The sequence below is a fragment of the Urocampus carinirostris genome, chromosome 17 (assembly GCF_059441175.1).
Source record: "Urocampus carinirostris isolate Australia breed hairy pipefish chromosome 17, RoL_Ucar_1.0, whole genome shotgun sequence".
NCBI lineage: Eukaryota > Metazoa > Chordata > Actinopteri > Syngnathiformes > Syngnathidae > Urocampus > Urocampus carinirostris.
The window spans coordinates 8,415,048-8,438,372 of record NC_142365.1 but is presented as its reverse complement, the minus strand read 5'-3'; the positions used below and the strand labels follow the sequence as shown (position 1 = coordinate 8,438,372).

Sequence of the window (23,325 nt, the reverse complement as noted above, 5' to 3'; positions counted from 1 at the left end):
AGAGATGGGGGGTAGTAAAAAATAGTAGTGGTGAAAGAACGACAAGAAAAGAGAGAACAGAAAGAGGTACAGAGAAAAAGAGGGAGGGGAAGGGAGGGCAAGAGAATATATGAGAGAAAGAAAGGGAGAAACAGAAACAGAGAAGACAAGAGGAGTAAGAAAGAAAAGAGTAAGAGGGGATAGTAGAAAGAAAAGGGAGTAAACGGATAGAGAAAGAGAGGATGAGAGAAAGGCATAGGGAGGGAGAAGGAGGGGAAATAGAGAGATATGGAGAGAGAGAGAGAGAGAGAGAGAGAGAGAGAGAGAGAGAGAGAGAGAGTATGAAACAAGAAAGAGCGAACAAGACAAGAAACACACACAGAGACAATAAAGAGCGAGAACGGGAGGCGACTAGAGAGCGTTTCAAAGGGAGTCGGCTCCTTACTGTTCCCATCGCTCACTTAAAAGAGCTGGTCGATAAAGCCGTTTTGTTCTTGCACGGAACATCATTCTCATCCTGCAGCTCTCCCATAAACCCGCAAGAGGGCGTTAGTAGCTTGCTTTAGTAGTTGTTTTGTTTTTTCACCCCCGACCCCCTTTTATTTCATAAGTATTGCATGAAAGTCGCTAAACGGGGCCGATTTCACTAAACTACAAGATCTGGATTTTGCAAGGGCATATAGTAATGGCGGCCCTAGTCCGGTTCGCGACGCCTTGAAGAACCCCAAGTCGACATAGCGGTCAGTCGCCCTCCTTCCCCTCCAAAAAAAGTGGGGAAAGTGTGAGGACTGCAGGACAAAGTTGAAACTTTTGGACCTGACGGGACTAACGCTCTGTTGTTTGATCGAATCGCCATATTTTTATGTTGGCGTCTTCTGGATTCCGAAGCGTCAGTCGTTTTGGGTTTTTGGACGCCCGGAACCAGAATCCACCCGTCTAGTTTTTGTTAGGATCGTTTGCTTGGGGGTAAAGGGGGTAGGGCATGCGGTAAGGAGAGGGGGGCGCGTCGCCGTTTGAACCGGCGTTCAACCGGCGACTTGAAGTTGTGAACGGAGGAAGCCAGCGAGGCCTGCGGGTCAGGCTTCTAGCGGGCTCGAGTAGAGCTTCCCGGCCGCTTGGGAGGCTTCGCGCATCGGCCGCCAAGCGTCGGGTTCGGGCCCGCGATGGAGCGGATGGAAGTGGACCAGTGCGCAGGCGCAGGAGCTTTACGGAGGTCCATCAGCGCCCCCATGATTACCAATGTCAGGTCAGTGGCACTGCAAGCTCAAAGGAACGATGATCGTGACCAGCGTTACATTTTTTTCCCGTCTTTTATGAAAAATTGGGTGGTTGGTTGGATCCTAAATCCACTAGGGTCGTAAGAGCACCATTTCCTGCGGTGTGTCTTAAGCAAGTATAGCATGGTAGAGCCCATCCCTTTATCTTAATATTTGGACTTTATCTTGTATTTTTATTCAAACTTGACGTTCAATGTGATCCCTTTACAATTATTTCCAATTAATTTGATAAGTTAACATTTGGAAAATCGACAGTATAGATTTTAAAGTGTAATTTGAATTTCTCAAAGCTGGTTACTGATTAATAACTTTTGTGCCATAACGTATACATTTTCAGATGCATTGTCCCAAAGGGCCATAAAATAAACTTTTTGGGGGTTTATTGAATTATTGCTGTTGAGTAAATATCAAGCCTTTGGGAATAATTCCAGTATGATAGCTAACCACTAGATGGCACAAGTGGCTTGAATCAGATCTTTTTCCACACATTGAGGAGCCTCCACTTCCTTGTGTTGCTTGGCTTCCTCTATCGAGTTTGTGGGCAACCCAAGTGACGGAAATGCGTGTGATCACGTCACAGGAAACATCGGGCACTGAAAAGTTCATACATAAGTTCAGTATTCTTGCAATATTTTCTTCGTGTACTTGGAAACAAGTATTTTCAATTTGGCAATGTTGGACTGTTGTTTACTAAACAATGGTAAAAGCTAAACATATACTTTTTCTCTTCGAATGAAAGATGAGGGGTTGAAGCTTTCTTTTGATGTGCCTTATGTCTAAATACAGTACCCTTAGAACCTAAATTTACCGTAGGCCTTCATAAATGAGTTGAAAATGGAAAATATCAGCTAGCACGCGTACTTCCCATTGGAGAGAAAAGTCTGACACAGAGTTAAACAGTATTATTTATTTAAGGCAAGCATGGAAAACATTTCGTTGATATACAATTTGCACATGCAACAATTGTAAAATTTGCTTTAAACAATTCAAATTGGTGGTCAGATTGACAACAAAAATTGAGATTAGTTTCTCTTGCTAACAAATATGATACATGCTAATGCAATCTTTCTAGTTTCAATAATATGAATTCAACTCTCTGTTCACCGTGATGCAAATTGAACTTTGTATGCCAAACTACGATTGCAATTCGTAATTTTCCGCTTATCTAAGATGCAAACCACAGTTTACCACTAGTTATAATAATATAAACCCGAAATGTTCATACAAAACTACAAATTGGGAACTAGCTGCACGCTTCCCAGGTCACGTGACTTTTTAAGTGGCCGCCGTATTGCGTTATGAGCGAGAGTTGAAGACTTAAATATAAATAGATCCTCGTATTTGACAAGTTTAGATGGGGTTTCCCAGACTAGATACAGGGAAAAGCTGAGGGTAATTAACAACATGAATCTTTATATGAAAATCGACAAGTTGTCATAGAACTGGCGTTTACCTGCAATTTCATAACCAAATATCGTGAACTCGACGGGTATGAAATTGCAGGGTAATCCCCAGGATTGGATAACAACTTGTCCTTTTTCATGAAATTTGGATCCAACTTATTAATTACCCGCAACGTTTTTTTGTATAAAGTCATCAAAAGCCCGTCTAAACTTCTAAAGCAGGGGTCGGGAACCTTTTTGACCGAAAGAGCCATAAAAGCAAAAAATGTTTTAAAAAAAAATTGTGAGATCCACATCATATATTTTCAGACAAAATTGAAAATACTGCCAAACACGCTCTCTAGACAAAAGCTAATTCTTCAGCACATTTTATTTCACTGTGTGTCATTTGATGATTTAATCAAATGTATGAAATGATAATAATGCCAAATCCTGTGTCCCAAATCAATGTAAATATGCCATTTACAATTTGTCTTCCACCTTCAGTTAAGAGTGTTGAGGCAATTTTTTTCCATGAAATTTGTCCTTAACGGTTTCAAACCAATGTGCATGCAAAGTTCTTTTGTAAAAATGTCACAAATTACTGCAAACGATAAGCATACCGTCACATTGACTTTGGGTGTAGACTGCACTCAGCGCGCGAGAGAGAGAAGGAAGTGCCTTGCGCTGTGTGCAGGGATCCGCCCACCTCTACTGCTCACCCAATCAAAGTCATTTGCCAGCGTTTTTATTCATCAGTTTAAATGGTTTCTTATGGAACTTCTGCATTAAGTTGCTTCGGCTTTATATGGACCAAAATCGGGATGAAATCACTTGACTTTGGAACGCCACAGGGAGACGTGCAAATGTTACATTTTATTTCGGAGCCGAATGTACTCATGTAAAGAGCCATGTACGGCTCCCGAGCCATAGGTTTCCTACCCCTGTTCTAAAGTATGCGTAACAATGTGTTTGCAAGTCTAAACACAACTTCAAATGGTTTTCACTCTCCCAAGTTAGCTCCAGACTTTAAGTCTAACATGACTTTGTGGTTTCCTTTAGTTTAACGCTAGCCTAGCCTCCGACGTCAATGTCCAAACTAGCTCAGATCAGCGTTCGAGGTCTTCTAACCGACGAATTGTGGTCTTCTCGCCCATCAGTAGGCGGGCAATCGTGTGCAGTCCCGTCTTCTCACCGCAACCAAGGCGACTATCCGTCAACTGCAGTTACCTGTCTCAGGTCAGTCTCACTGATAAAACGATGACGCGGGACGAAAAGGAAGTGTCCCCTTCAATGTTCCCTCTATTGCAATTGCGCACTACCCAGAACTTTTCTGCCCACAAGAAAATCTAGCCAGCTCACAAAAATGAGGGCTCAAAATTGCTTATTAATAACCGAATTAAGTCAAAGTTACAGTGCATGAAGGTAAAAAAACACAGGTTCCCCTGACGCTGTGTTCTAAATGCGGTATTTGGAAGTCGATGTCAAAGTAGAATGAAGTTGAGCAAAGTCAGTAGTTTTTCGAGAACCGGCTTCTTCGGCTCAGCTCACTAAAAAGAACCAGCTCTTTTGGGTCCCAAACGGCTCTTCAGGTTGTTTTTGCTTCTTTAATCCATACTCGACCAAATATGTAAAATTGTGCACAAAATGACTTATAGGAAGGGTAGGAAATAGTACAAAAAATACCAAAAGGAAAAAGTAGTGAAAAGCTGAGAAAAAAAGAAACAAAAGGAGACAAAGAGGAAAAAAAGCAGGAAAAATTCTGAAAAAAGCCAGAAGAAAAGAAAGAAGCAAATAAAGGGAAAAAAGGTAATAAAGAACAAAAAAGCAAGAAAAAAGTAACAGCTCGGAAAAAATAAACACTTTTTTTAAAAGGAATTAAAAAAAGGAAGAAAAAAACAGGGAAAAATTGGAAAAAGTTTGTGTTGCATTCAAATAATTTCCAATTACATCAAGTTAATCTTGTTGCTAAAATTGTACTTCCACTAAAAAATGTAATTAAATACAGTTTTGTATCGTGCAACTGACTAAATAAGCCCCCAAAAATGTTAGTATTGTGCGACAAAAGATACCAGGAATAAAAGAAATGGAAATCTTGTGAAAGAATTGTAAAAACAAATGACGTTTGTAGGCCCTGCAACTTTTGCAATCTTACATGAGTCAATTCATTCAAAAGTGAAAAATAATTTTGCATTGCTGGAAACTCAGCAAAATGTCAAGTTTTGGACATGTTTGATAATGAATTATCTTGCCACACTTGGGATTATGGTTGCTCACCGACTTTGTGTGAACGCTCAGGCCCGTGGAAAATTACAGGGAACATTGGTCCCGTTTGACCGTAACGATAAACGGATCGTATGATGTTCGGTCAAAGATGATTTTAGGTTTGATTAGAATTTTGCGTCCCTGCATTGCAGTCATAATGTACGTGTGTGCAGGGGGACAACATGGAGGCTTCGCTACAAGGAAACCCGTCGCACAGAACCAGGTGGCAAGGCTGCTCTCGGACTCGGCCCGCTTTCCCGACCCTCACTCACATTTCCCGTTTGACTCGCAGGGTTTCCGCTCAGCTTCCGTCTCCGCCCGGCAGCCTGCGGCAACGGCACCCGCCGGCCGAGGTGCTTCCCTTTTCTGTTCCGCCGGCGTTTTTGTACACTGGCGTCATTTTTGTGTTCCGTGTCCCCCTTAGTGCTTCGGTTGGACCGAAAGCGGCACCACGCCAAACTCCTCGCCGAGTCCGGCCAGGAGGTACGAGTCGCTCGTCGCCTCGGGTGTCTTCCTTTCTTTTCGAAATTCACAAAACGTCCTTGTTTGTCTCCACCTTGCAGAGCCACGATCGGCGCTCTGATGCAGCTCAAGCGGAAAGGTTCTCTTATTGTTTTCTATCAATCACCCAAAAATTATACACATTTCGTTGTTGACTTGCTAGCTTTAGCTTCTGTTAGCTGCAAGTTATGACAACACTCAGGAAAACACATTTTCAGATTCTTGATCGACAGTAATCCCTCGATTTCCGCAGGAGTTGCGTTCCCCCCAAAAACTTGCGATTGTCAAACTCCACAAAGTAGACACTTTTATTTATTAATACCGTAAACTCCGGACTATAGAGCGCACCTGATTATAAGCCGCACCCACCACATTTTAAGAGGAAAACCAATTTCGTACATACACAAGCCGCACCTGTATATAAGCCGCATGCGCCCACATTAAAAAATGTAACACAAGCACAAAATTAACCCAAACCCGACTTGAAGTCCCGCGATTGAAACTAAATGTCCTTCATTAAAGTCCACAGTCCAAAAATCACAGCCGGCAAAATGAACGGAAAATGATACCGGTACTTAAGGTTTGATGCAGACCTGCAGAGTCCGGGTCCCGTTGAAAGTAATCCAAGGAAAAAGTGTATATTTCCAAAGGTAAGGGTGGAAAAAATATATCAGACGAACACATTTACTCACGCAATGCGTTTTTCTTTAACCAACTTTTTACCCCCTCTTTTTGTCTGTTCCTCACCTTAAGCGGTCCCCCTTAAACCCGTCACCCCACGTTTGTTTCGCCCCTCCTTTTTCATTCACCTGTGCAAAACATATCAGAATAAGTGTCTAAAATAAATACAAATAAATACATTACAAAAATTATACAGTTGCAAATACATAATATACATGGGTTACACATATTTACAAAGAAAGACGGCACACCGACAGTTTTCAAAGCTTTAATAATAATAATAATAAAACTTTCATCCCAAACGGTGCCTGTGACTGGGCAGTTAATGGTAGCAACACTCGAGCGCCGCCGGCGGCCGTTAGAAAAATTACATAAATTGGCCGCATCACTGAATAAGCCGCAGGGTTGAAAGTTAGGGAAAAAAGTAGCGGCTTATAGTCCGGAATTTACGGTACTCTATGGTTGGTTCCTTTAACCAATAGGGGTGTAGGGGCAGCATTTCCTGTGGGGTGTCTTGGGGAAGTACAGCCTGGTGACACCCATGCCTCTCCAGGCCAGCATGTTTCCACCCAGTCCCGAACCGGGGACCTTTTACGTATTCGACGAATGTGCATACAGGGAATAGTTGTTCAATACAAGAAAGTAATGTATGTATACAAAGTAGAAAAATGAGCCAAATTTGGACTCATTTTAATGATATTGATTGCTCCGAAGAAGAGTACATTCAATCTTAGAGACTGCTCATGTTTTGCTTTTAGTTTTACTTATTTCACTCTATACAAACCCCTATTTACAGGCTCGAGCCTCCTTTTAACAAATACAAGTACTCTACTTTATAAACGTTTATTTTTCACAGATAACTTCTGTACTATTAAATTATAATTTTAAAAACAATCTTGCACTAAAGGGGCAGAATGATTTCAAGATACCATCTTTTTTCTTCAGATGCCATTTGGTCACCATCATGTGGACCTTATCGAAAACTGGTTTTACCTTCTTTAGCGCAGGGCTCAGAACTCTTTTTGACTCAAAGCCATCAAACCAAATGTTTTGTCCCATATCAACAAATATTACGTAAAATTTGTCTCTCTCTGGAAGTTACTCAAGATCGTTGACCTATTTTGACCGTCATTTTTGGCGTAATGGTTTCAAAAAAAGTCGCGACCAGAGATCTGTTGCAAAAATGTCACATGAGAAGAATCCGGATGAATTAGCCAATCAAATTGCTCTAGGTGCTCGGCTAGGGTTTTTTTCTGTTGGTTTTCATTATAAAGTGTCTCAACAGTGAACAAAAAGCACACCGCGATACAGCGAGGGAATACTGTACAAGCACTACAGTGGTATAAAAATCAGTTACGAGAGCAGTGAAAGTTCCAAGCCAATGTGATATTTGTTGTTGTTATATTTTCACTCTCAGGAGGGGCGGATTCAGACGGTCCCCCGAAGAAGCTTTTTGTGACCGGAGTATTAGACCCCACCCACCACAGTAGATATGATCTCAGGTGAGCTAGGAACACACACTGGTGACCTGCGATGTCTAACTCATTTTAGCTCGGGGCCGCATGGTAAAAAAAAAAAAAAAAACATTCTTACAAGAGCTGGACTAATGAATTAAAGAGAGAGGGCGGAAGAAAGATAAAGCTATAGAGGGAAGAATAAATAAAGACAAAGAGAGATATATAAAAGGAGAGCGAAAGAGCAAAAGGAGACAGGGAGGGTGAGAGAGATAGAAAAGGAGGGAGGGACAGAGCAAAAAAAAGAAGAGAATGATAAAAAAGGAATGAGAGACAGAAAGTGGAGAGAAGGAAAGAGATAAAGAGAAAAAAAGAAAATAAATAAGAAAGAGAAAAGCAAAAGGAAAAAAGAGATAAGGAGAGAAAGACAAGAAAAAGACAGTGAAAGAGAGAAAGCAAAAATAGACAAAGAAAAAGTGAAATCTAGCTCCGGTTGCTTTGCGAGTGGCGCCTGGCTTTGGCAGCACCAAGAACACATTTAAAACCGCAGCTTGTTTTCTCTTGCACATCTGTGATCCGGCCTGCGGGTCACATGTTTGATACCCCCACTGTGGTTATAAAAAAAAAAAAAAAAAAAGAAGACGTAATCGGTTTCTCGTCCCTGCCCACAGCGCCTCGGCAGCAGATTCCACGCCCAGCCAAGGAGGTCCCCCATCATCTCCGCCCACTTTTTCACCATTCACCGCCCACCCGCCTTATTGATATACGCCCCGCCCTTCTGTCTAGAGGAGATAATGTGGGGCTGGACCAGATAAGTTTGTGGAGGCGGAGCCAACCTGAAAGTGCCTTAGAACTCGCCGCCATCTTGACTGGGATTAAAAACTACTGTGGAATCATATTTCAAGTAGGAAACTTCATTCAAGTGGAGTTTTTATTTGGAACTTTCTGAAACTCTCCACAGAGATGCTTTGACCTTCGGAGTTTGGTCGTCATAGCAACAAGCACCCAAGGGGACGCTCTCCATTGTCTGCATCGTCACCAGCACTTTCCTTTTTTTAAATTGTCAAACTATAGCAATTGTTTGAGATCCAGTGTGTTTGTTCAAGGGACAGTGTGTATTATTAAAATATAGTAAAATTGGTTTAAAGAACAAGCAAAAATACATGAATTTTTTTTTTTTTAAATACTCGTAGATCGAATAATTAGCATTTATTTTACATAACATGAGCCTGACGTAAAGGGAGCTGACATGATTGTCCTCCATCTTGCTGCTACAGATACCCAAAAAGCTCAAAATCGTGCAATTGGGCAGAAAAGGGGGTTATTTTCAGAGTATTTTTCTAGTTTTAAGATATTTAAACAGTCTTTTCTCATAAAATAAGAACATATTCATACATAAAACATTCTAAATGGTATAGTACATTTTGCATTTTAGGTGCGCTTGGTTTTTTAGGAAAAGACTACAATAAAGAAAAGTGAATTGATGCGTTTTGTCCACTTCAAGTCTCCATAGTTTGTATCTTTCCTTGTAGATAGATGGATACTTTATTCATCCTCATAGGGAAATTCACACTTCCAGCAGTATCCTTGTGATTTTTAGCACTCGTTTTAGGTTGCATTACAAAAACAGTGACATCTAGTGGACAAAAAAATACACACTGTCCCTTTTAAAATTAGTTTTAAATAGCTCAAAAGGAGTACCTTAAAGAATAATTATCAAATTTAGATTTTTAGAAAAAAGAAACATATTTTTGGGGGGGATTAACATGCCATTAGCATTTTTCTCTAGTTATTTAGCCAAAGTCGAAATTCAATGAGCCATTATTAAATTATTTTTGAACATGTATATAAAAAGACACTTTACTTTTCCAAAGAAACACCCCCACCTGCCAAAATAAGCCAGCCGTATTTTGATGTATTCTTCTTCCCTTGGGTCAGATTTTTGACAATCATATCAGGGTTTAAAACTTTTGGTCTTCATGATTATGTACAACATATTGTATCTTTTTTTTTTCCAATGCCGCCTCATTATTGAAGTACAACATTTTAGCAGAGGCCAGTTTTGAGCCAAAGACGAGAGCATCTTTTCCTCCATGTTGCCGCGGCAACGTGGTGAACAAGTTGCTGAGAAGAAATGACTGAAAAGACGCAAGCGCAGAGCAAAAAGAAGAAAACTTTCCTTGTGTTGACTGAAATATTTTATGCACACTTGTGAAAATAAAACAAGGTCTGGAGGATTTCATGTTTTGCCTTTTGTCACTCTAGAGCGTCTTGTGAGCGAGTTAAGTGTTTTCCTTACTAGTCCGGGTTGCGAAAACTGCCGATCAGCGGGAAAGCAGAGGCAAATCTCCGGGGTTGATGATGAGGCTGGAGTCCAGGTTGAGATTTTCTGCAGACAAGTGCCAAACATGGTCATTTTTTTTTAAACATTCTTGAGGCACGGTTAGATTAATTTTTGATGAAGGCGAATGGCTCGAAAGCAAAAGCTAACCTTGGTCAAAGTTGAGCTTCTTCCCGAGCCCGTCCATGTCTACCAGGTCGCTGTTGACGTCCGAGTCGTTGAGCGCACTCAGAGTCACGTCTAAAAAAAAAAGGAACAGACTCAGACTTTGGAAACCTCTGCCGACCCGTTAACATGTCTTGTGCGACTTCTACATTTTTCATTTACGAAACCAAAGGACATGCTGAGTGTATTTCGGTAGGAATCACCTAATGGGAAGATTCTGGCCAGGGTTGTTTTTAGTCCCGCCAGAGTCTCATAATCTAGTTCAGTTAAAAATATAACATTTTCAAATTTATTTAAATGCAAAGTTAATAAAAGTAAAATGAAAATGTCTCATTATATAAATGATGGTAAACCCCATGGTGTGTATTTGTGCTATATAACTGTCAGTCAGAAGGAATCTTGGTAAGGGGGCTCCGCGATGATATACAGCTGTTATGGTTTTTGACTTGTCCCGCCTGCACTGTGATTGGACGGCTGGGTAAAATGTGACATTGATGAGCCAGCACGTTTTCCCCAAAATTTAACTGTCGGCGATCAGAATAAAGGATTTAGAGCGGAAAACCTCTTCAGTGCCTCGTCACATTGCCGGTGTTTTCAACAGAGAGTTAAAATGTTGCAATAACCTCTTGTAAACCATAGAAGAATCAGCATTCTGTCATAGCAGCAATCACAAAAGACACTGTACCGATATTTAATACTGTAAGTTAACAAATCACCAGTATGAGTATCACCTTTAAATAAATTTTAAATTCATCTTGGTGATTTGGTCTATTTACTCACTGATTCGATAGCTTAAAATATAAAATGACCGCATCAGGGCGGCATTAGCTCTGGAGGTGAAGAGCTGGTTTTGGGATCAAGAGGTTGCAGGTTCGATTCCCGGCTTCTCTGTGTTAAATGTCGAAGTGTCCTTGAATCCCTAATGCCCCCGATAGCAGGTAGTTGCCTAGCATGACTGGCGGTAAGTTAGTGTGTAAAAGGGAGAAATGTGAAGCACATCGTAAAGCGCTTTGGGAGGTCTTCATTTTCTTGAAAGGCGCTATATAATTGCAGACCATTTTAGTTATTTTTAGCTTTATTATGATAACGAGCATATTTTTCAACTTCTGCCTCATATACCATGCTTTGTGATAGTGACTTGTTTGCTAAATCTTTTATTTTTACAACTAGTGTATTTGTAATTCAGTAGTTTACAAGGGCACAGCATAGATCCACCTTTTCGATTTAGCACTAAAAATGCACCAGATCGATGCGTTCTAATTGAATTTGTACAACATTTTCTTCTGCCCCCGGACCCTATCTGGACTGTCCACCTACCAGGGATGAACAAAAATGTATGGGAAACACCGGGTCGCACCTGCAGTCTTCTGCTTTTTAATGGGCGGAGCCAGGGAGGCGGAGCTCTGCATTCCTGCGGCCGCCACGGCCTGCGGGGCGGATGCGACAGTAGGGGCGGCGGTGGACGACACAGCAGGGGCTGGTGCAGGGGCCTTCTTGGTGCCCTTTTTGGGCGAGTCGACAGCCAGGGGCACTCTGCTGTCCTCGTAGAGCTTCCTTTTGACCGTGCTCTTAATCTGAGCACTGCCGGGACACAAGAACGCAAAAGACATGAGAACCTTAAAGAGAGGCATCAACATAGCCCAGAAATTCATCAGCTGCACTCTGCCTAGTCTGGAGGACATTGCCGGATCACGCTACTGCAGCAAAGCTGACAACATTACAGGAATCCTCTCACCTCGACCATTACCTTTCACCTTCTGGCAGACAACACAACAGGTAACTTCAAACAAAGACCAACAGGCCAGAGCCAGCAGTGCCCTGAAAAACCGCACAAAACTGGTAACATTTTTTTCTTTATTTCTTAATCCCTACTTTTTCACAATGTTGCCGCTACTGTCATTGCACCATTTTCTGATGTACAATTTAGGCCGGTCTACAACCACTACTGTGGAAATATTTTGCATCAATCCTAATATTTCTTTCTATTTGTTTCACTTTTAAAGTACTTTATTACTTGTTTGTACCTGAGATCAACGTCGGATCTTGTTTTAAACAATGTCAACGACATTGGAATAATTGACAATAAAGAATCCTATTTTATTATATTCTTTTAAATCATCATATTGTAGATATAATTATTATTCTGTTAATGGAAAGGTATCTCATGGTACAACAAAATGTGAATTATTATTTTCAACCTCAAAAGCAAATCCTCAGGACCTTCTATCTCCAAAATAATCATTTTTAAATGGTTTGTTTATTTAAAAATGATCTTATTATACTAAAACTTGGGTAATAACTTCTTAACTCGGGGTCACTACAGCTTAAGGCAAGTTAAATTCAAGACTTTTTAAGAGTTTTTTTAAATGCTTTTTGAAATCAAATTAAAGACCAAACTTTAAGACAAATTTAAATTAAATTTAAGACAAAAAACAAAGAGTTGAAACAAACAAAAACAAATATATTTCTTGACCACAATACATCAGGCCTCATACACATTACCTAACACAGCTTTTAGCCATGGCAGAAAATGTATCATTAAATGTACACTTTCCAGTGGCCTAAAGTAAACGTCTCTGTGTGTATTGTGGGTAGACCTAAGACCCGAAAAACACCGAACGGCCTGACTGAAACAACATCACCGATTTGATAGTTTCGTTATTGTGGTCACGCGATGTTTACACCAAAGTCAATCGGTAATTACTAAAAAAGACAATTAAGATAAGTTACGAAGTCTTTTTAATTCAAACAAATAGAAATATTATTAATGTGTTCATAGTTTCAAAATTTTCGAAAACTGGATTTAAGACATTTTAATGCCAAGAGAATAATGAATTCAATGTGTTTTAGGACTTTTCAAGGATCCGCAGGAATTTTGTAACTAAAAATAAGTAACCAGTAAAAAAATATCCAGCCATTGAAAAAAGAAGCATTCCCATTATATTCCTTTATTCTTTTTTCTTACAGAGTGTTGTTGCTAATTTAATTGGAATGTTTTCGTTGCACTGTTTTCTGATGCGCTAACAACCTAGGCTAGGCTACCATACGTATTTATCCCAACATTCTCTTTACTGTGCTGGAAAGGCTATAACAATTATTGTGGTAAGAATCACAATGTAAAATATAACAGCAACAAAAATAGTGGCACTTTATTCTATTCTTTTATAAACAAATAATTGGTTGCTTAGGGAAACTATACAACAAATAACCAATACCCATTTAATAACATACATTTATAAAACTTATGACACAATTTTTAATCAACTATTTTATAATGCACTTGCTACTTAGGCCTGTCTACAAGCACTACATTGTCAAATATTGCCTTATCCTAATATCTCATTCTTTTCTTATTTTGACTACAAGTGTTTAATTAAATCCTGGAGTGCCACGTCTAATCTCATAAACAATGAGCATTGTTTTGTTTAATCAATGACAATTAAGACCAGTCCAAACTTGCAAATGGAACGCAAGTGTAAAAGAGACACATGTGTACATACACGGTGCGATCCTTAATCACGCTGCTGATGCTGTTGAGGTCGTCGCCGAAGCGCCGTACGGCCAAGCGCAACATCTCGATCTCAGTCTCTGTCCATTTAGCTCTAAAACACAAAAGTACTTAGCAACCTTCGCTTAATTTAGTGTACTTGCGGAGGATCTCACCCAGCAGGGCTGCTGTCGGACACCGGGTGCAGCTGCATAGTCAGCTCGCCCAATTTGCTGAATGCGGCACCAGCAGCTGAAAAGATCTCGCCTACCTGAGGGCACAGCACGAATCATGCATTATTTTGTAAAGCAGTCATAAAAAACAGAGAAACTTTGTTCAAATTCATGCGATTAATAAAGTAAAAATTTGAAAAATCAACAGTATGGATTAAAATGTTTGAATTACCTCAAACCTGAAGCTGATTAAACGATAGTACTGACTCGTGGCATTAAAGCAGGAAAGGAAACACAAAGTGTAGCTACAATTTACACAAGCTATGAGTGTTTAATGTGGTTAAAAAGGGATTAAAGTCGGATGTTTTTAGATTCATTGATACAAATTGGGATTAAATAATGGTGTTACTATAGCTTGCTCATAAAAAGGATTAAGATGCCCTTAAATTGAATAGCCTATGATTGATGGTGACCTTATACTTATGTTTTCCTGTCCTTTCTGGCTGGTGGCGGAGTGAGGGAGAAGGACAAACCTGGATGAGCACTAAAACCTGGACCTGTAACATGTCATCAGTGACCAACTGGGTAAGATGGGAAGCTGGGTTGTCGCAGTCTTGTACTTCTTGATCAGTTTTAGTTATTACCAATGTTTATTGCTGATGTTGACTATTTTTTGTGTATTGCTACCCAATGCAAAATATATTGCCGCCTGATCATCCTTGAAGGGAGATTACCTCTTTGCTAAGGTTTTAAGGTTTTCCTTGCCCACATGAAGGTTTCAGATCAGGGGATGTTGTAATTGTGGCCTGTGCAGCCCTTGAGACTTTTTGTGATTATGGGCTATGCAAATACATGTGTCTTGACTTATTAAATATGATGCATGCAAATGCTCCCGTTTATCGCCAGTCGTTAAATTGAACTTTTTATGCAAAACTACAATTGGGATCAGACACTTGGTGCCCATCTAAGATGCAAAAGCTCTTTTGTTGACAACCGTGAAATAAATGGAGCCAAGTTTTCCGAAGAACAGCCAACCGAAGAAGATCCCCATTACCTTGGCAGAAGCAGACGTCATTTCTCCCAAAATTCAGCGGCTTCTTCCTGTGGCCGACTTTCTTTTCGTCAATGCAAACATAAACATAAGCTAATGCTAGTCGCCGCTAGCTAGCTAGCAAGCTATCTGTTGTTAGCCTGCTAGCTAGCTATCTGTTGTTAGCCTGCTAGCTAGCTATCTGTTGTTAGCCTTGTTTTTAGCTGGCGCTCATTTGAGTTTTCATAATGGTTACGCTCCTGAGATAAATAGAAAATACACACGAACTATGGTTGAAAGCTATCTAAATTATTGGCTCAATTCTGGCCAAACTAGCAAAGAAAGTAAAAAGTAAAAACGAAACAAGGCGGCATTTGGGGTAGATTCCAAAGGAGTCAACGCTATTGGCTGTTGTTTTTTCTAACCCGGAAAAGGTGGGTCTTTTTTATAGAGCGTTTTTGATTGGTCGTTGAGAAGGACACAGCAAACTATTTGTTTTCTAAAAAACAAACAAACAAAAAAAACAGACGGTCAGGTTTGAGGAGAATACATGTAACGGGATTTCGTAATTAGCTTGAAAAAAACAACCCAATCGTATTCCGTTACAGTTATAAAAAAAGGCGTAATCAAATTTCAGGCATATTTTTGATAAATAAGGATCACATACCTGTCAACCTGAACGTCTTTGCCGTACAAAGTACGTTTATTATTTATTTTAAGACGTGTACGAAGTACAAGAAAATATGTACGGAAAAACGCCAAATTGTCAATTATGGGTACCATCCGGTATACACCGACTATCACAAAATAGCATAAATCGTTGGGTGAATGTAGGTTGTGTTCGGTTAATGGAGTCAGATAACTAATTCAAAAAAATTTGGTAAACGGTACATTTTAATATTTAATTCCCAACAACAGGTAACTAGTAACAGTATCGGAAAACATTTTTAAAGTCACCTTTCCAACCCTGCAGACGTTCACAGACAAAAAGTCAAATCCACACAGACAATTGACTCAATCACAAGATTTATTTTTGTTCCCACTGTGTGACATTGATGGAGTCAGAAGAATCGTCCATAATTTACAGAATTTGCTGCTAAAACATGTATCCACGCAAAAACACACACATTTACATCCTGGATTGTATTTTAACAACCACACTTCACATCACATGATTCGACATGCGGCATAGGGTAAGAGATAGGGCTGCACGATGAACCGAAATCTAATCGATATTGCGATTGTGTTACCACAGCGAGGCTTGTTTGAGCAGACGGAAACCTTAACAAAGCACAAAAGAAGAGGGCGTTGTTTTCTTAATAACGCGTGTCAATATGATTAACCTTCGTGTTGACTTCATTTAAATGACATTTTTTTGTCATTTGAATGAAAACAAAATTTCATTTTTTTCTACTGTTGGGACCAATCTAAGAAAATAACAATTAAAGTTAAATAAAATATCATTTTAGGGGATTTTCTGGGTTTTTAACAACACAAAGGCAGGTCATTTTGACCCAACAACAGGAGGGTTCGGTACTCACAACCAAAACTAGCACAAAAATCACAACGGGATTGCAATACTGGTCCGAAAAATCTCAATTAATTTCCAAAATCGTGCGGCCCTAGTTAGAGACAATATCACAACACCGGAATGGTAGAATGAACAGAAACAGTCAACATAAAATAAATAGAATATCTTGCTTCCTCTAGCCAATGGCCGTTTCGGGGGCAAACTTATGTCACCATGTATTCCTGTCGCTTGTTGAGTCGGACTTGGCAGAGCGACACGGCGCCTACCACCACGTAAACACCGGCCGCGATGAAACAGTTGATGCCCACTTGGCTGTACAGGCCGTAGATGTTCTGAGGAGGGTGTTGACTGTGGGGACATACACAAAAAGACCACATTTTAAGGAGGAATTGACTAGAACACATTAAGTTTCATATATATATATATATATATATATATATATACACACCACAGCCTTATCCCCCTAGTGGGGGGTGGCTAGAGTCCTTTCTGACTTTTTTTGGGAGATTGATTCAGAGGAGGGGATTCCCAGCCACCTCGCTCAACCCAACTGAGGTGTTAGGTGACAATAAGTGACCCCCCAATTCCAACCCCAATGCTGAACGCCAAGCAGGGAGGCAACGGGTACCAATGTTTTAAGTCTTAGGTATGACTCGGCCGAGGCTTGAACCTCAACCTCCCAGTCTCGGGGCGGGCGCCATTCCCCCAAGGCCACCGAGCTGGTCAGTTTCATCCCGTTGCTAATATATTTTCTGTAGACCCCCCGGGGCGCATCTTTACACCAGTTCCCCCACTTTATTAGGGTTCCTACAGCTGAGAGCAAGTTAAATTCAAGGTTTTTTAAAGACTTCTTTGGTGCCCTTTGAAATCAAATTTAAGAGAAAGTCGACATAAACACCCCACAATTGAAACTTTCTACCTTGTTTATTCACCTCAAGAGGGATGACCGACAGCAAGACAAAAACATACAATAACAAAGAAAATAATAAAGGGGAAAAAAAACAGCAAAAAACACACACAAAATTTTGTGGACCGTGGCCAACCCAAATGCCCAAACAAGTTCGGAACCTCGGCACCTAAGTTGGTCATGCTTTCGTCCCTCCAAATGAAACGGGACACGAGAAAGCGGCCATGTCGCTCGCATACCTGTCAACTTGTACGTTTTTGCGGCACAAAGTACGTTTATGATGCGATTTAAGGCGTGTCCGACGTACGGGGAAAATCTGTACGGAAAAACGCAAATTTGTCAATGATGGGTACCATCCGGTATACACCGACTATCACGAAATGACAAATCAATCAAGTCATACGAGTTTGCCGCGGTAGCCTCTATCTCGGTATCGTTTTTTTCGTTGCAAACGAAGCGAGCGGTTTGATGCTACTGTGCGCATGCCGCCTGGGAATTTCCCATCATGCATCATTCAACATCGAATTTCATGTGGTAGTTGTGTAGTGAAACGAAGTCGGTCTCTTTTTAGAGAACCGGCTTTTTCGGCTCCACTCATTAAAGAGAGCCGGTTCTCAAACGGCTCACTCGCTTTGATGCATTATATTAGGAATTATTATGTTGTATAAAGAAGTTAAAAAAAAAAGGAAGTATAAAAGGAGAAACTGAAAAAAAGACAGGTTTATGGTTATCCCATTAATCAGTATATTACCAATCATTATTTAATGCAGAAAATGAATTAATAATTTGAATAAGAAAATGTATTTTTCTACTTAATTATATTTGCATGTATGTTTTCCTTCTACAGTGAACGTCCAAGCTACTTCATTTTTGAACTTTTTTTTTATAATAAACCTCATTTTCTTTGAGCAACTCAGTATCTCACAACAAAATGTTAATTAACAATATATATATGATATAACGAAACACATGTACAATACAACATGTTAAACTACATAAATAAACACGTTTGAAAAAAAATATGGTGTAAGATTATTTTTTAAGGGAAAATACAACATTTTGTAAGGGCATGGAGCCCTGGAGCTTGACAGGTATGCACTCGGGTCAGGGTGACACAACACACTCTTCTGTTCTCCAGCAGGGCCCGACAGCTTTCACTGGTTTACCAGTGCCGCATCATACAAGTGCCCTGCCCATCCCACTATCCTTTTACAACACCTCTCCACTCATTCCTATCACCAACAACTGAACAATTGAAACAAACAAACCAAAAATCACCACATAGATTACAGGCAATATTAGACAAATATTTATTTTAATTTGTTTTTTTGAATCACAGTTTGGTCCATTTGAAAACTTTCCATCTGAAAAACAGCTTTCTCCATCGTTTTAGATGCAAAAAAACATTAAATTAAAGGATGTTTACAGTACTTCATGGGTCCTCAGTCAAAACTGGCAGATAACTACTGATAGATACCATACATTGATTTATCACGAATCACTAAATATGACTTTTTTACTAAATCTTTTTAGTTCAAACACATATAAATCTTATGTGTTCACACTTTTTAAGACTTTACATTTAAGACATTTTAATGCCAATTAAGGCCTCTTTTTATTTATTTATTTTAGTTTTTTTTTTAGAAAAATGAATTTAATGCTTTTTAAGACTTTTCAAGGATCCACAGGAACCCTGTTTATGACATCAACAGCCACTTAGTTAGCACGCCAAAAACACAAAATTCAAACACTGTGCATATGACGAGTTCTGCCTTTTGTTAATGTCGTATCCCTGGGGTCTACTGTAATTATTAAAGAAAGAAGTGGTGAAAGAGAAGCAAGCCAATAGAAAAAGAAAAGCAGTACTGACTCGTTGCGGATGTCCTCCTCAGTAAACGGGACATCCTCGATCAGCACGGCCGACTTGGCGCTGAAGAAGATTCCCAGCATCGCCTGACACAAAAAAACACAGCCACAAAACGTGAATGAATGAATGAAAACTTTATTTCCAACATTATAAAATAAAAACAGGACAAAAACAATGTCCTAACAACAAAATAATGTTAACATAACATGTTCGAAAAGGGGTAGTAAGAAGCAGACGCTTATTTTCCCTACCCCTTCATCTTCCCTATTAAATACATTTTACAGATAGCTCCTCTTGTGTCTAATATAACAAAGTCTCACGGATATACATATTACATTGGTCAGATATCAATAATTATAATAACAATAGTCACATACTTTGTACACTAATCATCGAATACCAATCTATTAACGCTATAATGCTACTAGTCACTAAATATCATTATGACACCAATGATAATAACAACAATAGCAATAATAACAGTTATGATATAATCCTAGTAACAATAACAACAAGGTTAACTATAGTTGTAAACGCAGTATTTCCAATCTCTAGTATCACTCATACTCCATTTTCTTCATCTCTGTATTCTGGCAGTAATGTTTTTTTAGTATTTATATGTGAACACGTGAATAGTTAGACATTGTTTGATCTTGTCTTGTCAAAGTTTGACTCCACACACAGACACACACGTACCTTTCCTGGTGGTTCTCACCTTTGGGATTTTGAATTTACTACAGCCCCTTAAGTTATAATTTCCCATTCCAAATGAATATTTTTTGGATGTTTTCTGGCACTGTGTTTTTGGTGGCCTTAAATAGCAGTTGTGAAGAGAATTTTTTTACTAAATCATCCAATTTCAATAATTTGGACTGCAGGAATAAAATATTAGTATGATTCCGATATCCTACCCTGTGTATGGTTCTAATTGCACGTTTTTGGAGGATAAAAAGGGGCTGTAGTGAACTTTTGTAATTATTGCCCCAGACTTCTGCACAATATTTTAAGTATGGCAGAACGAGTGATCAATAAATACAATGCATTATAGTTTAAAAGGAATTTGGCTTTATTAATTATGGAAATGCTTTTAGATACCTTAGTTTGTATGTGTCTGATGTGTTTTCCAATTATGGAATCATACTTTTGAATTCAAATGTAAGACTAAGTCGCTAAAACCCCGCATTTGAAACACAATATACCGTAAATTCCGGACTATAGAGCGCACCTGATTATAAGCCGCACCCACCACATTTTAAGAGGAAAACTGATTTTGTACATACACAAGCCGCACCTGTATCTAAGCCGCATGCGCCCACATTTAAACATGTAAACAAACACAAAATTAACCCAAACCCGACTTCCAAGTCCCGCGATTGAAACTAAATGTCCTTCATTAAAGTCCACAGTCCAAAAATCACAGCCGGCAAAATGAACGGAAAATGATACCGGTACTTAAAGTTTGATGCAGACCTGCAGAGTCCGGGTCCCGTTGAATGTAATCCAAGGAAAAAAGTGTATATGTCCAAAGGTAAGGGTGGGAAAAATATATCAGATAAACACATTTACTCACGCAACTCCTTTTTCTTTAACCATCTTTTTACCCCCTCTTCTTTCCTTGTCTGTCCCTCACCTTTAGCGGTCCCCACTTAAACTCGGCACCCCGCGTTTGTTCCGCCCCTTATTTTTTGTTCATCCGTGGAAAACATATCAGAATAAGTGTCTAAAATAAATACATTACAAAAATATACAGTTGCAAATACATATTATACATGGGTTACACATATTTACAAAGAAAGACGGTACATCGAGAGTTTTCAAAGCTTTAATAATAATAATAATAATAATAATAATAATATAGCTTTGACAGGGCAGTTAATGGTAGCAACACTCGAGCGCCACTAGCGGCCGTTAGAAGAATTACATAAATTGGCCGAATCACGGAATAAGCCGCAGGGTTGAAAGTTTGGGGAAAAAGTAGCGGCTTATAGTCCGGAATTTACGGTAGTTAAAAACAACGGGAAAAAAAACACACAATTTCTAAATCACATTTTGGTCCAGTTGAATTTTTTTCTTCTGAAAAACATCTCCAAAGTGTTGGACATGGACAACAATAAATAAAAAGGATGTTTAAAGTACTTAAAGGATCCTCAGTCGATAACTACTAAATGCAAAGAACTTTTCTGCTACACCAATGAAGCATTTTTATCATGATGCTTGAAAAATTATTTTTTTTTACTAAATGTTTTGCGTTCGAACAAATAAAAAAATCTTATTTGTTCAAATTCTTATGAGCTTTGAAAATTGTATTTTGTATTTGAATCAATATTCTTTTTTGAATAAATAGTATTTCTTACCACTAGAAGGCGCTAGATAACACACTACAGTACATACTGTATACGGCACTTCCAGTTTTGAGGTCACATGACGACTAAAAAAAAACCCGCATCACGTGATTACACTCCATTCTGCCACCCAGCAATATTTACACTCACAAAAATCATCGAATTAGTGATAATTCCTTCTAATTTATCGTGTTCGGGTTCCGAACGCAACAATTAAGAACAATAAAAATAGCTTGTGTTACCAGCATGATGACACCCCAGATGCTGATGACGATCCCGCACGCGGCCATTTTGGGCCCGCAGAAGAGCAACGACGGCATCTTTCGATGTTAACAATCCCGAGAAAATGAAACCTGAGTGTTTTCTTGTTCCCTCAACGAAAAATGAAGGCCAAATTTGCCACCAAGGACGGAAGAACGGAAGGACGCCAGCCGGGCCGACGATGCCTTCTTGTCAGCTGATCTTCGTGAGGCACTTCCGGCAGAAACGAGTTGTTGCTTGCACACTACCGTCACCTAGTGGTGGGAAGTGTGGCTTCATCAAATCAATTGTATGTATTAAACACCTTTTATACAAATTTTACATTTAAAGCGCTGCATTAAAACAGTTCATACACAATAAGAAAATAAAGCAACTCTCCTGTTTCCCGAGCCCAGAACGCCAAAAAAACAAAAAACAAAAAAAAACACAGGGGTTCACTTGACCGTTTAATAATATCTAAATGATAAAATTATGGCAAGGCACAGACTAACTATGTGAGGAAAAGGACGTGAGGGAGGCTTATCCACACTGAATGCTGCAGGAATTATTTTAAAGCCACCTTTTTATCACCCACCTATATAGAAGCAAGCCTTTAACATTTAGAAGAAACAACTAGAAAAAGAACATTAGTGTGTGAATTAGAAATGATTCATACAGTGAAGGATTTTATACATTTGACTATAAAAGATTTTATACGATTGAATGCAAGTTACATTTATTGAGTGCAATGAAGATTTTCACAGAGTAGGCTTAAGTTCAATGACAGGTCACGCTGATCCGAATGCGGAATGTTTTGTCTAGTTCGGTAGATAATAGGACTCTTGGCGCAGGACGGCAGGCATTGTTTGGAGAAGTTGTTGTGGTTGATTCCAGACATCACGGCGCTCTTCGCCGAGATGATGGAGCCCACGTGGGGGGGTTCCCTGGCACGCCCATGGGAGGAGCCGGCACACCAGCTTGCGCAAAAAATGGTGCACCGGGAGTAGAAAGGCAGATCGAGAGAGGAGGCTTGACGGAGACTCGAGTGACGCTAATTCGGTCATATATTCGATGGAATTCGCTTAGCTAAATTATTTAAGAAATTAAATCTGACCACGTGTGAAAATGTCAGCTATCCTTGTCCATCCTTTCACATCAAGAAATGAGCGTGCATTGTTAGGAGAATACAGGTTGTGTTTGGTTAATGGAGTCAGATAACTAATTCGAACAATTTGGTAAACGGTACAATATTTTAATTCCTAACATTAATTCCTACACCGGTATTATTAAAGCTTTGAAAACTCTCTCTGTCTACCGTCTTTCTTTGTAAATATGTGTAACCATGTATAATATGTATTTGCAACTGTATATTTTTTGTAATGCATTTATTTTAGAGACTTATTCTGATGTTTTCCACGGACGAATCAAAAAGAAGGGGCGAAAACAACGGGGGCTGACGGGAAGTGAAGTAAAGGTGAGACGTGTTTTTGGACGCAGCGGACAATAGTGGATATATATTTTTCCCACCCTTACCTTTGGAAATAGACTTTTTTTCCTTAGATTACTTTCAACGGGACCCGGACTCTGCAGGTCTGCATCAAACCTTAAGAACCGGTATCATTTTCCGTTCATTTTGCTGGATGTGGTTTTTGGACGGTGTACTTTATATTCAGTTATAATTGCGGGACTTTCGGTTACTTTTG

The 23,325-nt window shown here is 39.5% G+C and overlaps 3 protein-coding genes across 4 annotated transcripts; 1 reads left to right on the top strand and 2 right to left on the bottom strand.

Moving 5' to 3' along the window:
* The first annotated feature begins 501 nt into the window (after positions 1-501).
* Positions 502-9,776, top strand: LOC148349104 (uncharacterized). Of its 2 annotated transcripts, none has more exons than XM_088321002.1 (8): positions 502-1,225; positions 3,802-3,877; positions 5,077-5,126; positions 5,196-5,256; positions 5,328-5,386; positions 5,467-5,504; positions 7,503-7,587; positions 8,211-9,776. In XM_088321002.1, the coding sequence occupies exons 1-8, from the start codon at positions 1,143-1,145 to the stop codon at positions 8,299-8,301; spliced, it is 543 nt and encodes a 180-aa protein (XP_088177128.1). In that variant the 5' UTR covers positions 502-1,142; the 3' UTR covers positions 8,302-9,776. The 2 variants fall into 2 exon arrangements, with proteins under 2 accessions (XP_088177128.1, XP_088177127.1); XM_088321001.1 differs by having other exon boundaries at positions 503-1,225; positions 3,799-3,877.
* Positions 9,720-15,139, bottom strand: bacc1 (BPTF associated chromatin complex component 1). The gene is made up of 6 exons (XM_088321000.1): positions 14,760-15,139; positions 13,709-13,803; positions 13,546-13,647; positions 11,403-11,626; positions 10,031-10,120; positions 9,720-9,928 (listed from the first exon to the last, which is right to left on the bottom strand). Exons 1-6 carry the CDS (start codon positions 14,778-14,780, stop codon positions 9,864-9,866), a joined length of 597 nt encoding a protein of 198 aa, XP_088177126.1. The 5' UTR covers positions 14,781-15,139; the 3' UTR covers positions 9,720-9,863.
* An 860-nt stretch (positions 15,140-15,999) lies between these two features.
* On the bottom strand, positions 16,000-21,882 carry rnasekb (ribonuclease, RNase K b). The gene is made up of 3 exons (XM_088321594.1): positions 21,625-21,882; positions 19,044-19,126; positions 16,000-16,614 (listed from the first exon to the last, which is right to left on the bottom strand). Exons 1-3 carry the CDS (start codon positions 21,700-21,702, stop codon positions 16,470-16,472), a joined length of 306 nt encoding a protein of 101 aa, XP_088177720.1. The 5' UTR covers positions 21,703-21,882; the 3' UTR covers positions 16,000-16,469.
* Positions 21,883-23,325: the final 1,443 nt, after the last annotated feature.